At 43.9% G+C, this 14528-nt stretch overlaps 1 protein-coding gene across 1 annotated transcript; it reads right to left on the reverse strand.

Moving 5' to 3' along the window:
- Positions 1 to 822: 822 nt before the first annotated feature.
- LOC139445714 (uncharacterized) lies at positions 823 to 14241 on the reverse strand. The gene is made up of 9 exons (XM_071226918.1): positions 14155 to 14241; positions 11026 to 11115; positions 8887 to 9134; positions 5942 to 6095; positions 5144 to 5292; positions 4314 to 4409; positions 3146 to 3287; positions 1585 to 1788; positions 823 to 1395 (listed from the first exon to the last, which is right to left on the reverse strand). The coding sequence occupies exons 2-9, from the start codon at positions 11102 to 11104 to the stop codon at positions 1340 to 1342; spliced, it is 1128 nt and encodes a 375-aa protein (XP_071083019.1). The 5' UTR covers positions 11105 to 11115; positions 14155 to 14241; the 3' UTR covers positions 823 to 1339.
- Positions 14242 to 14528: the final 287 nt, after the last annotated feature.

Below are 14528 nucleotides of genomic sequence, written 5' to 3' on the forward strand. Positions count from 1 at the left end.
GCGTAAATCAACACACACACACAACACAAATAATTAACCAACGTGTTTTGGCAGTGAGAAAAAACTCTTAGTCTATTTCATTTAATTCCTTTCCAAATCTGTGAACGGGCACTATTTGCTCTATCGTCGTAGACGCCACAATTTGCAGTTGAGTACACTAGGCCTTCCAGAATCATACGGTCGTGGGTTCGAATCCCACATTCGCCCGGGTCATGGTTTGTCTGTACCATACCCGTACCACTTGAGTGTAAAAAGGGGTTGAACTATTTCTGCGCACATGTAGATTAATATTCTTACTGCACATGCGCAAAAATAAGGGAAAAGTCCGACAACACGACATAATCAATATACAGTAAACTACGTTTATAACGAACATGCTTATACCGAACCGGATTTTTGGTTCCAGCCATTTGCTGTATATATGATGTATATATGTTTATAACGAATTACGGTTTTAACAAACTAAAATTAGTTGTCCCTTTGAGTTCGTTATAGCCGTAGCGTACTGTAGGAAAGAAGTCAGGTCATTGCCAGTTGGTTGTTAACTAATAATTAAGTGGGGCGGACGGGTAGCCTAGTGGTTAAGGCGTTCGCTCGTCACGCCGAAGACCCGGGTTCGATTCCCGACATGGGTACAATGTGTGAAGCCCATTTCTGGTGTCCCCCGCCGTGAGATTGCTGAAATATTGTTAAAAGCAGCGTAAAACCATATTCACTCACTCACTCACGCAAAAATTAAGTTAAGTAATGCCAGGTCATGTACAGAGGAAAAACTGTTCAAGATAAAGAAAGAACACTAACTATGTAGTATTTATCCTAGATACTCTACATACAACTGATATGTTCACGTTTAATCTCTATAACACATGCATGCATCTACACTGTATGTATATAAACGATTCCAAGATTCTTAACAGTATAAATTGTCAATGCAGGAGAATAACCTCCCTAGATATTTTGCCAAAACAGATTCCACTTGGCGGATAGGGCAAATAGCAGTGGAAAGGACAACTAAAAACCAGTGATGACACCAGGTGTTCGCGAAAAAGGTCAGCATGTCCTGTCGTACCGGTCGCACCCGCCATTCAAACACGACACACTATGTACAGAATGGTCGCCATTCACTTCCGTGGACACACGGACATACGAACAACAGCCTTGACCCGCGGGTAGACAGATAGGTGTCCGCGCCTGATGTCCGCCTGCCTGAGGATGTCCGACACTATCACTATCTGCCACGGGGTGGCGCTGTTTAGCGTCATATAACTATCCTGAGGTGATGACGAGAAAATCACTACGTGGGATGACGTCTCGGTCAACGAACAAACTGCGCCACCATTCAAAATGGCGGCGGTTCTGATTCGCCGGTTGTCACTGCTATGGCAACAGGATATTCTGAAAACCATAAGTAAATCTTGTTGAGATAATATTTACTTAATTATTATATATACAGGGCACAAAGGTTTATGCATCCCCGGACGTATTTAAGGGGAAATGTTTATGTATTAGTGGAATATCTTCTTTGATGACAGAATATACTTATACCCTGCAAGATCACAAACGATTTGATGGAGTAATACTCACCGTTGCCATAGTGAGATGGTATAGGGTCCTTCCCAAACACGTCGCCGAAGACCTTGAGTCTGCCGTAGGGGTACCTGGTGGCGACGCTGATGAAAGCTGCCATGAGGGCGACGACGGTGTCGAAGGTGGCGATGACGACAGTGAGGGACTTGGCCGCTGTCATGACACTCAGCTCCGTCTTCATGCTCTCCACGGATTCCCAAACTGTCAGATGAAAGATAGGTGAGTTTTGTTTGCGCCGAATTTGAACAGTATTTTAATAACTTCGTCGCACAAAGTGCAAGTGTTTACTTGATAAGTGTTTACTTGATAAGACTGTTATGTGGCAGTAGAGACTGTTGTTATGTGTAGTGATTGTCAGTGGCAGTAAATGATTTAATCGCTACTAAACTGACTGCTGTCGGCGGCAGTGAGTGAAATTTAGAGTTACCGCCCATGGTTGTTTACAAACATGATAGGCTTGATCATTCGAGAAGTTTCGGAATGGGACAGTTTCAAGAAGGCTGATAGTACATATATAACAGCGACACGAGGGCGATTTGAGGCCATTTTCGACTTGACTTCCGTCTTATTTACAAGCCATGAGCGGATTGGATACCTATTTGAAAACACAGAAGTAATGCCAGATTTCAACACTATTTCAATTTGAGCAGGAAAATGGGGATTCCAGCATTATGACACCAGCCTTATTAAACACGATAATGAACTTCGGATATTAGTCTATTGGTTAAAGCGTCCACTCGTTACGCTTAAGGTTCGGGTTTGATTCCCAACATGGGTACAATGTGTGAAGCCCATTTCTGGTGGCCTACGCCGTTATATTGCTGGAATTTAACTAAAAGTGACTCAAAAGAATACTTATACACTCTGTTCGGATAGAAGGAATTCGAAGGAAACTTCGACATGAAGTTCGTGATTCACACGAAACCTTTTTTGTTCTTTACTGTTTAAATTTAGCATTATGACGTTAGCATTTTAATAATTGAGTCTGGACCAGATAATCCAATGACTGATGACAACCAAGTCACCGAGCCTGACCACCCGAGCCATTATGTTGCCTGTTACGACAAGCACGGGTTGCCATGGGCTTAACTCGAAATGCTGACGAATCCCCGGAGGATTACCACTGTGTTTGCTGTAACCAATTCGATTGTTTCTAGCTAGAGTAAACGTCCTATGTTGGCTAACAAAATTTATGTTTTAGCAAAGGATACTCTTTCGTTTGACCTGGAGTGCTATTAAATACTACTCAATACAAGTTAAGGATCACCCGATTCTTTCATCGTAAAATGAACTAATATGAAAGAATCGGATGCTCTCATATTACTATAGTCTATCTGATATGCCATGAAAGAAAGAATCGGGTGCTCTCATATTACTATAGTCTATCGGATATGCCATGAAAGAAAGAATGGGGTGCTCTCAAATTACTACAGTCAATCTGATATGCCATGAAAGAATCGGATGGTCCTTACTTCTTTTGAGCAGTATATAACCACAACTCCTTTCAGTCGCAAGTCAACATGTTCATGACGTCATTATGTTTTGAAGACAGACTCACGTGGCATCAATTTGCTGGCAACTTTGAGTTCAAAGTTGGCCGCACTTTGAGAGTCGTTTCCTATCTTGAGCTTGATGACGAGGACCTTATTTCTGGAACACACCTCCTGAGTGGACTCCTTCTTCGTCTTACAGTCGTACATCTGAACCAGACACCACCACATCGTCACAATCATGTGTGAACGGTCATATACATCTGAACCAGACACTCCACATCGTCACAATCATCAGTGAACGGTCATATATATCTGAACCAGACACCTCCACAAGTCACAGTCAGGTATGAACGGGTTATATATATCTGATTATGCAATATGTCTTATATGCAAGAATGTGCAGGAAGAAATTGCTAGATATTATTTATCCCAAGACTATACAGCGATACCTACCACCTCGGCCGGCCAGTGGTCCAGGTCCAACTGACTGAGTTCCAGGATTAAACAGCGATACCTACCACCTCGGCCGGCCAGTGGTCCAGGTCCAACTGACTGAGTTTCAGGACTATACCGCGATACCTACCACCTCGTTCGGCCAGTGGTCCAGGTCCAACTGACTGTGTTCCAGGACTATACAGCGATACCTACCACCTCGGCCGGCCAGTGGTCCAGGTCCAACTGACTGAGTTTCAGGACTATACCGCGATACCTACCACCTCGTTCGGCCAGTGGTCCAGGTCCAACTGACTGTGTTCCAGGACTATACAGCGATACCTACCACCTCGGCCGGCCAGTGGTCCAGGTCCAACTGACTGAGTTCCAGGACTAAACAACGATACCTACCACCTCGGCCGGCCAGTGGTCCAGGTCCAACTGACTGAGTTTCAGGACTATACCGCGATACCTACCACCTTGTTCGGCCAGTGGTCCAGGTCCAACTGACTGAGTTTCAGGACTATACCGCGATACCTACCACCTCGTTCGGCCAGTGGTCCAGGTCCAACTGACTGAGTTCCAGGACTAAACAGCGATACCTACCACCTCGTTCGGCCAGTGGTCAAGGTCCAACTGACTGAGTTCCAGGACTATACAGCGATACCTACCACCTCGGCCGGCCAGTGGTCCAGGTCCAACTGACTGAGTTCCAGGACTAAACAGCGATACCTACCATCTCGGCCGGCCAGTGGTCCAGGTCCAACTGACTGAGTTCCAGGACTAAACAGCGATACCTACCACCTCGGCCGGCCAGTGATCCTGGTCCAACTGACTGAGTTTCAGCTCCATGCGGCATCCATACCGGGGTTTGAATTTCTTCACACTCACACACACCTGAAACATGAAAAATATATCTGTTCGTTATCTCCCATTGCCTGAAATATATGTGTTCGTTGTCTCCCACTGCCTGAAATATATCTGTTAGTTTTCCCCTATTGCCTTGAATATATCTGTTCGTTGTCTCCCATTGTCTGAACTATATATGTGCGTTGTCTCCCATTGTCTGAACTATATCTGTGCGTTGTCTCCCATTGTCTGAACTATATCTGTGCGTTGTCTCCCATTGTCTGAACTATATCTGTGCGTTGTCTCCCATTGCCTGAAATATATATGTTAGTTGTCTCCTATTGCCTGAAATATATATGTTAGTTTTCCCCCATTGCCTTAAATATATATGTTCGTTGTCTCCCATTTCCTGAAATATATATGTTAGTTTTCCCCCATTGCCTTAAATATATATGTTCGTTATCCTCCATAGCCTGAACTATAAACATGTTTGTTGTCACAATTTTCTGTTCACTGTGTCAGTTTAAAGCAACAGTTTTCAAATTGTCTGTGGATATTTTCGCATTACAAACAGGTAGCATTTTAGCTGTAGATATATTTGCGTAGCAGTCAGGTTGCAAACCATCTGTTGACACTTTGGCAATTGGCGGTGATGTATTGGCATTTGGAATAATTTTCACCGAAAACGGTTCATCATTTGTATAAATGATTGAGGTACGATACCCACAGTGTCATCATGAAACAAGGGGAGGAAAAAACATTTGATGGGAATTACAGCTCACCTGGCCATATTCCTCTGTCGACTGTGAGGTGAAGGTCATTTCACACTCAAGAGGCGGCGGGTCAAATACCTGTACTGATTTCACAATGGCTGTTTCAGTCTGTCGCAGAGTGTAGCCCATGTTGCAGTCGGTGGCGGAGCCCATGTTGTCTGCCGTCAAGGGGTCAAGTATTATCGGATGTATATGTGTTATTATTAGGAGCAAACATTATCGGTTGAAATAACGTAATGTTTTGTTTTGTTTGTTTGTTGTTTAACGCCGCACTCAGCAATATTACAGCAACATGACGGCGGTCTGTAAATAATCGAGTCTGGACCAGACAATCCAGTGATTGATACGATGACATACATCAACCAAGTCAGAGAGCCCGACCACTCGATCCCGTTAATCGCCTCTTACGACAAACATAGTTGCATTTTACGGCAAGCATGGGTTGCTGAAGACCTATTTTACCCCGGATCTTCACGGGTCTGGTATGAAGAATAAAAATGTGTTTGTGTGTAGTTGTTTAATTAATTGATATAAAGCTTCTAGCGCCTAACAGGCAGCTTACGGTTGAATACTCCCAAGGGAGCTGAGATTGATTATTGAGTGCACACCGATCCAGTGCCTGGAGTAATAATAGCTGTTTGAGCTCGCCCCGGTGTGGTGTGGGAATATAGACAATATAAATGGTCTATAATAATAATAATAATAATAATAATAATAATAATAATAATAATAATAATAATTTAATTATTATTTTAATTATTATTTTTATTATTATTATTATTATTATTATTATTAGACCATACTCACACACTCTCTCGATGTGGTCCAGCGTCTTGTTCCGGACGTCGAACCCGAACTGAAAGCCTGGATGTTTTCTTTCCTTCCCCCTTATCGTTATCTCCATCGTCAGGAGGTTCTTGTGTGTGCACCACTCCCCCGTCGACTCCCCTCGCCTGTAGCGCTGAACAAGTACATCGACATTACAGCGCACTTGGAAGCATACAAATATACAGCTCGTCAAAAGTATCGCACCGCCAAATTTAAAGTGTAATTGCGAGTTCATTTTCAATGTAGAGATTTCAATGTAGAGATTTCATGTAACTTCCGGTCAAAAGACGTATACGCTCATATCTGTTGGTGGCTAAAAATGAAACAAACACGACATGCATAATTTAAATGATTATCTCACATCAGGTGACTCGCACATGACGTCTCAATGAGGTGAGGTGAAATTGGGTTTAACGTCGCGTCCAAGATTATTACACTTATATAGCGACGTGCTTGCACGTGTGGTGTGTGTGTGTGTGTGTGTGTGTGTGTGTGTGCGTGTGTGTGTGTGTGTGTGTGCGGCTGCTTGTACTAGTCCGGACTTATGCCGATTTATAGTGCTAGCACATTGAGACACCATGCCGCAGTTTAACATGAATACCCCACTCAGACACAGTATACTGACTCCGAGCCGACCAGTCCTAGCTTAAGCCCCTTAATGTCGAGCGCCAGACAGGGTAACAACAAGTACCATCTTTTAACGTCTTTTGGTATGACGCGGCCAGTGATCGAACGCCGGACCTTCCGCTCTCCGAGCGGACGCTCTACTACTAGACCACGTAGGCGGTCCGACGTCTCAATGAACATGGAGGACGCAATTTCCAAGTGTATATTTTCTTTTGCCCGGCAGTTTATGTTTAATATCTGCTTCCATATTTACCCGATTACGAGAATTTTTGGTAACATTATTTAACGAATTGCGTAGGTATTGTGTAGCTTTGTGATGTACTCTGTCCAGGACTAAGGAGTGAGTGAGTGAGTTGGGTTTAACGCCGCTGTTAACAGTATTGTCGTTATATCACGGCGTGTCAGCTTAATGTTGGAGGAAAGCCCGAAGTGATGCAGGTCTCAGACGTTTACCACTTCGGTGAAACCCACGAGCACGGGTATGGTGCTGACAAACCTAGAAACATAATCGGGGCGAACCGGGATTCGAACCCACAATCATAGGTTTCTGGCGTGCCCAAGGGACGCAACTCTGCACAGCGAATCGCGGCGCCTTAGACGACTGGGCCACCCGTGCACCACCCCCCCCCCCCCCCCCCCCCCCCCCAGGACTAAGGCTACATCCGAGGTATACGTTATAATTATCTTAAATGAAATGAAAAATTTATATCCCGGCCGGGGCGGTCGGGTAGCCTAGTGGTTAAAGTGTTCGCTCGTCACGCCGAAAACCTGGATTCGATTCCCGACATGGGCACAATGTGTGAAGGCCATTTCTGGTGTCTCCCGACGTGATATTGTTGGAATATTGCTAAAAGCGGCGTAAAACCATACTCACTCACTCACTCTGGTGTCTCCCGACGTGATTAGTTGGTATTTTCCTAAAAGCGGCGTAAAATCCAACTCACTCACTCACTTTGCCCCGGGATGACAGTTTACTGTGGGATGAAAATCTGAAGTTATGAAATAAGGGACGCAACTCTGCAGAGCCTTAAACGACTGGTCCACAAATTCCCTTCCGGTGAGGTCGGCGGCAGTATAATGCCTCATCGTACCCATCATGCATTGTGTGTGATTACATGTGTTCCCGTGTAAATGTAACCTTCCGCCGAGAGTCGATTACCGATATTTACATTTATATTACAAGTCTAATTACAAGGAATTACTCCGCGACCTGAAGAATTAAGGAGATATCGATTATTGGAAACATCAACATTGGTGCAGAGATAGCATCTCCGTTTTACTCCTGCCGGGGAGGGCTCGTGTTGTATTCCTAGACAGCATTCAGCGTCACATCAAAAGGGACCGGAGCCATATACCGTTCCATATTCCGCAGTATCGGCCCGATTTCCATTTTTATATACATTTATGTATTGTATGAAACTGGAATCCTGGAACGAATAAAGACGATGGACAGGTGTTCCACATTTTACTGTTGGTGAAGAGTGAGTGAGTGAGTGATTGAGTGAGTGAGTGAGTGAGTGAGTGTTGGTGTGTGGGTGTGTGGGTGAGTGAGTTAGTGAGGTTCAACGCCGCTTTAAACAGTATTACAGTTATACCACGACGCATTTGCTTCTTGATTGTGGAAAGTTTAAAGTGATTCAGACCTTAGACGCTACCACGTTGATGATACCTACGAGTACTTGTATAGAGCTGTGGGATCAAGAATCATAGTCGGATCGAATTTTGGATTCGAACCCGTCCCCGACGGATCCTGGTATTGTGATAACTGGACTATCCAGGCTTCACACACAGAGAGCCTTCGCTCAGGTTCAGAATCACTTATATAAGTTGTAGTAGTATCACGAGGGGTACATCCGGTTGTATGCCTCCGGCGTTAGGTTTTATACCACGCGCCGGAGACGACGGACGTATAATACCCCGAGTGATCCTGCTACAAAGAATTTATCTTACCGACATTTTTAATATGACATTGTTAAAGAATTAAAACAAATTTAATATTGATAGAAAACAGCTGTTCGATTGAGCTGAGGTTAGTTACTTTCATTGACTTGGAAAAAGCGTGCGGCTTTTTGCTTTGAAGTGGGGTATAAGGGATATATTCTGCCTCGCAGAAATCCACGTGCAGCCTGACTTGCTCGTGGCGGGGTGTAAGTGATTTCTTTCCCCCGCTGAGAAATATATTCCCCATCAAGGCTCGATACACAATATTTTATCAAATCATGTTGACCAATCAGATTCATCAATCTGACATGGACGTATGATAATCATATTTATCAGTATGATAATTGTTCACCTACCTTGTCTGGTCGGTAGGTTGTAGTTTTGAAGTCTATGGTGACATGAGGCAACAGTTCGATCTCATACATATTGATACATAATCCCTGGTCCTCCGAGGTCTCGAATGATACCTCACACCGTCCCCCCTGTAAGTTCCACCACCCGCTCTGGGGGGAGCGGGATGACGTGTTACCCTCCACGGTGAAATTACTGGAGTGGTCGACCCGGTACAGTCTGTTGGCACACACGTGCGTTAAGTCCAGCGTCACTAAAACAATGAGTGAACGAGTGAGTGGGTGGGTCGGTGGTTAGTTTAGTAAGTGGTTGTGTGTGTGTGTGTGTGTGTGCGTGCGCGAGCGGATGGAAGAGTGAGTGAGTGTGTGAGTGAGTGAGTAGGTGGGTGATCAGGTGGTTAGGTGATTGGGTGAGTGAATGAGTGAATGTTGGTGCAATTGTCCCGAATAAAGAAACTTTGAAATGAAATATATAAAGCACAAGTTCAAACTAAATCAATGCAAAACACATCGTCCAACACAACATTGTTCTTTCCAGAAATTGATACACATCCACGGTACATTTGTTTCGTAAAAATGCGAAAAAGTGAAAAACACGTGCCGCCTTGGCAGCCAAAAATATACTTGCAATAACATTCGTCACCACTCGCCTCTTTTCGTAACCTGCAAGAAGACTCGTCCCCCTATCGATGAATGTTATGTGCGAGAATACGACAAACCAATCAGAATGCGCGTATGATTTCAAGTTCTTCGTCAAAGAATCACTCTGAAATAATTTTTGATTTGACATGTCTTGCATCTAAAAATATACCCAAAGCACAGTTAAATGTGTTCAATCATACTGTATCATTCCGCATCTCCAGGTGTGCCTTAAATTGCATCTGAAATATATATAATATATGGGGAAATATATGTGAACCATAACGCGACGAGTTGACAATTATTTTAGGTATGCCCGTTTGCGCTGAGACGGAACCTGGTCGCAAAAATGGCCATGATAGGGGCACGAGTCGCTATTCGGCTTGTCCCGGAATAACACGAGTTGGTCACGAATGTGGCAATAAGGGTATATAAATGATACGGACGGCATGTCAGACACACACAGGTAAAAAAAACAACAACAAAAACACACACACAGACAAAACAAACACCACTGAAATGCCACGTCTGACACTCGAACAACGCTAGCGGGCCCGGGGTATCATACAGATGGGAGCCACCCAGGCCCTCATTGTAAAATCCCAGTTTGGGATCCTACAGCGTTGCTGTAATTAACGTGACGCAATGTTATTGACAGACCGGGCAGGCCTCAGACAGACAAAGAATAAGCAGACCCAGGGTAACTACGCTCAATGAAGACCGGTACTTTGCAATTGTACAACAATTACCTTAAGTATATGGTTAGTCGACAGGCCCTTCAGGAAGAATGGCGATGTATCCCACGTGACGTCATCAGACAACTGACGTTTTCTGTGCACCGGAGAGTTTTTGCGTGTCTACAAGCTGGGGATTGTCATACACGCTATTAATGTGACGTGTCACTGAACTGAGCGATTTTAAATGTGTATTCCCTTTGTCCATCTCACTGAAAGCTTGTTTTTGCTACCCTTCCTTAATTCGGGCAACTGTCATGCCAATATCGGATGCTGTGTGATTGTCATTTTAAATGTTGATTTCGTTTTGATCTTTTCAATTCACTTTACTTCTCTCATCTATTTTTTGTGGTTTTTAAACTTCTGCGATTTAAGATATTAGTAAATGTTTTGGTCGTCAGTTTAGAATCAAGAATCAGTTTCAAAACATCAAAATCGCATTTAATCATTCTTGACCACCGGTTTACCCAATGCCGACTATCGAACCCGAAAAAGTGGTTCGAGAATCGAACACTATTTCCACTCCACCACCCCTGGTGAGACCTGGATCAAAAGTTGTTGGCGAGTGTTCCACAATTAGAAGTTTGACAAATACATGTATGTATCAAAATCGAATTGAGATATAATCGACAGGATAACGAGGTAACCCCCCCCCCCCCCCCCCCCCTTTTGATAACGCCAAGGCATAGAACACCGGCGCCTATATATCGTCCTAGTGTGACAATCAACAACACAACATTCAGATATATTGTAACTACAAAGTAGTACTCACGTGTGTTGTTTGCATAGATACACGTGACGTCACGCCAGGACATGGCGGCCACGATCAAACAGAGCAAATCCTTGAACATCGTCCTTGGGTCTGAAATACAAGTGAAGTAGAGCTAAAATACAAGTTACGGAGAGACACAATACAAGTAACGGAGAGACACAATACAAGTGACGGAGAGACACAATACAAGTGACGGAGAGACACAATACAAGTAACGGAGAGACACAATACAAGTGACGGAGAGACACAATACAAGTTACGGAGAGACACAATACAAGTAACGGAGAGACACAATACAAGTAACGGAGAGACACAATACAAGTGACGGAGAGACACAATACAAGTGACGGAGAGACACAATACAAGTGACGGAGAGACACAATACAAGTGACGGAGAGACACAATACAAGTAACGGAGAGACACAATACAAGTAAAAGAGAGGAACGATTTCTGCCAGTGTTTTCAATTCAAATTTCAACGCTTTACAGAAATCTAATAATGAAGTGTGTAAAATCTATAAAAGCGTAACCAAAGACAATTTAAGATGTGCAGTAGTCAAAATCGATGTTTGAATAATGTATTTTCAATATCACAACAATATTGCAATAATTTCATCGTTCTCGATAACTCGAACCAAAAAAATGACGTTCATTCAATCCAAATGATAGACAGATCACTGTAAACCCTGATATATCGAACTGTCGCTGTTGTCCAAGCAGCTTCGAAGGAAGAAGCCAGTTTTCTGCAGAACTGTTAGGAACCTCGATACATGTCGACTGTCTGTCTGTCTGTCTGCCTGCCTATCTCTCTGTCTGTCTGTCTGTCTGTCTGCCTGCCTATCTGTCTGTCTGTTGTTTAACGCCGCGCTCAGCAATATTCCACCTATATGGCGTGGATTGACATCGTGAGCATCGATCCACGCAATTGGGATACGACGACATGCATTAACCAAGTCAGTGAGACTGACCACCCGACCCCGTTAGTCGCCTCTTATCACAGTCGCCTTTTACGGCAAGCATGGGTTGCTGAAGACCTATTCTACCCCGGAATCTTCACGGGTCATGTCGGCTAAGTACAGGTTGCAGCGCGACGACCGGTGTGTAATCATTTCAACGATAACACACCAGGGGTCCATGCAGTCTAACCTATTTCAACCACTGACCATTGTTCATAGAACCTTGGCGGTATGATATTTTTAAACAACATTGTATCGGTTGCCGTATTCACAAAGATATTTAAGAACTAAGCGCATCTGTATGAAATATAGGTAATAAATAAGTCATCTTTACTTCTCTCTATGGGGATGACGGATACCTTAATTTTGCTTCGGTCGTCTGTGTCGAAACATTCTGTCTTTATGGTGTTTAGTAAATGCTCTTTGATCTTTTTGTATAATCATTATCGCTTTGATAATCAACAGATATGACAGAAACGGTTTTTTTTGTGAAGGGTAACACAAGGTATGTGCAATAATCAGTTAACCGGATGACGTCACTCATGGCCGTTTGTTATATATTAATGCGCATATGAGGTTATACAACAAATGCATTGATTCTATACTAAAATTGTGCGATTTTAGGATGTATAAGAAACAGATAACTGCACTCGTGCCTGTCATATGTCATTTATTGTACAACTCGTTAGATGCATGAAGACACACCTTTTTATGGATAACAACTTATCACTAAAAAGTCACGTTGAAAAGTCACTAAAGGGATGCATGTTGAAACAACTACAGTAAACTACGGTTATAACGAACTCAATTTGAATTCGTTATAACCGTAGTTCGTAATAAGCAAATGTACGGAATATATATTCAATAAATGGACGTTATATCAGTTCGTTATAAGCGTGTTCGTTATAAACGTAGTTTACTGTAGCTGTAAGATGAAGGTTGGCTGACACACACTCGTGTCGTACTCTCTTGTCTCGAACTACAGAGACACATATTCGACACTCCCCAGTGGGTGTCATATACAATGGTCAGGCAGTCATCGGATTAAGGCTAACTTGGTGCCTTGGTTGTGGAACTATTGGAACACTGTGTCATGTGCTCTTTCCAGTAGGTCAGCGTCACAAACATCTACCTGTACTGAGTCGAAGTATCTCCATCGAGCTTGGTAGATACTAATTGTTGATATTAGATCGTACGAAAGTAGGAAATAGTCAGGCTATGTGTGAGTGAGTGAGTATTTGAAACTACATTAGCAATATTCCAGCAATATCACGGCTTCACACATTGAACCCGCCTTCGGAGTGAGTGAGTGAGTGAGTGGCTGTGTGGGTGAGTGAGTGAGTGGCTGGGTGAGTGAGTGAGTGAGTGAGTGGCTGTGTGGGTGAGTAAGTGATCGAGTGAGTGAGTGGCTGGGTGAGTGAGTGAGTGAGTGAGTGAGTGAGTGGCTGGGTGAGTGAGTGATCGAGTGAGTGAGTGAGTGAGTGGCTGGGTGAGTGAGTGAGTGAGTGAGTGGCTGAGTGAGTGATCGAGTGAGTGAGTGGGTGAGTGAGTGAGTGAGTGAGTGAGTGAGTGAGTGAGTTGCTGAGTGAGTGAGTGAGTGAGTGAGTGGCTGGGTGAGTGAGTGATCGAGTGAGTGAGTGAGTGAGTGAGTGAGTGATCTAGTGAGTAAGTGAGTGAGTGAGTCGGTGAGTTATGGGCGAGTGAGTGAGTGAGTGAGTGATCGAGTGAGTGAGTGGGTGAGTGAGTGAGTGAGTGAGTGAGTGAGTGAGTGAGTGGCTGGGTGAGTGAGTGAGTGAGTGGCTGGGTGAGTGAGTGATCGAGTGAGTGAGTGAGTGAGTGAGTGAGTGATCTAGTGAGTGAGTCGGTGAGTTATGGGTGAGTGAGTGAGTGAGTGAGTGAGTAAGTGAGGTTAACTCTGCCTCGAACAATCTTTCAGTTATGTCACGTCTTGTCAGTTTACCACACTCTGAACCACATGAGCACGGGAAGGAGGCTGGCAAACCGAGAAAACATACTCAGGGCGAGTCGGGGATTCGAATATTATTCGTGAACACATATATCTCGACGGTACTTAACTTCAAACAATCTCGGAGTTAAAGCGTTCGAGGAACATAATTTCAATCTACACAGAAACTATTTCAAGACAAAACTTAGAGAGAAAAACTGAACTTACCACAACTGACCAGAGTGAGAGAGGATGAAGTCGGGAGGTACCTTTCAGTGTTGTTGCATCCCTGCCGGACGTTCTACGAGTGTCCCCCCATCGGCGATGAGGGACTGTCTTTTGAGGCTCCACAGGGGGGTCTCGTCTCGTGATATTTATGTTTTCATATCCGCGTGACTTCTTATGATTCACATGCTGGGAAGAATCGGCATCAACGACGTTTTCAACAGTATTTCAGCCATGTCGCGTCGCGGCTTGATGCGACGCATATCCCAGATTTTTTCACTTAGAAGAAACCTGATGATGCGTTCTCACAAACCACGAATCATATTGAAAATGAGTGAGGTCACAACCAGCATGTCCAGATACATCCAAGGGAAGCA

This window comes from Haliotis cracherodii, unplaced genomic scaffold (assembly GCF_022045235.1).
Source record: "Haliotis cracherodii isolate W230 unplaced genomic scaffold, xgHalCrac1.p SCAF_6, whole genome shotgun sequence".
In the NCBI taxonomy this organism is placed as follows: Eukaryota; Metazoa; Mollusca; class Gastropoda; order Lepetellida; family Haliotidae; genus Haliotis; species Haliotis cracherodii.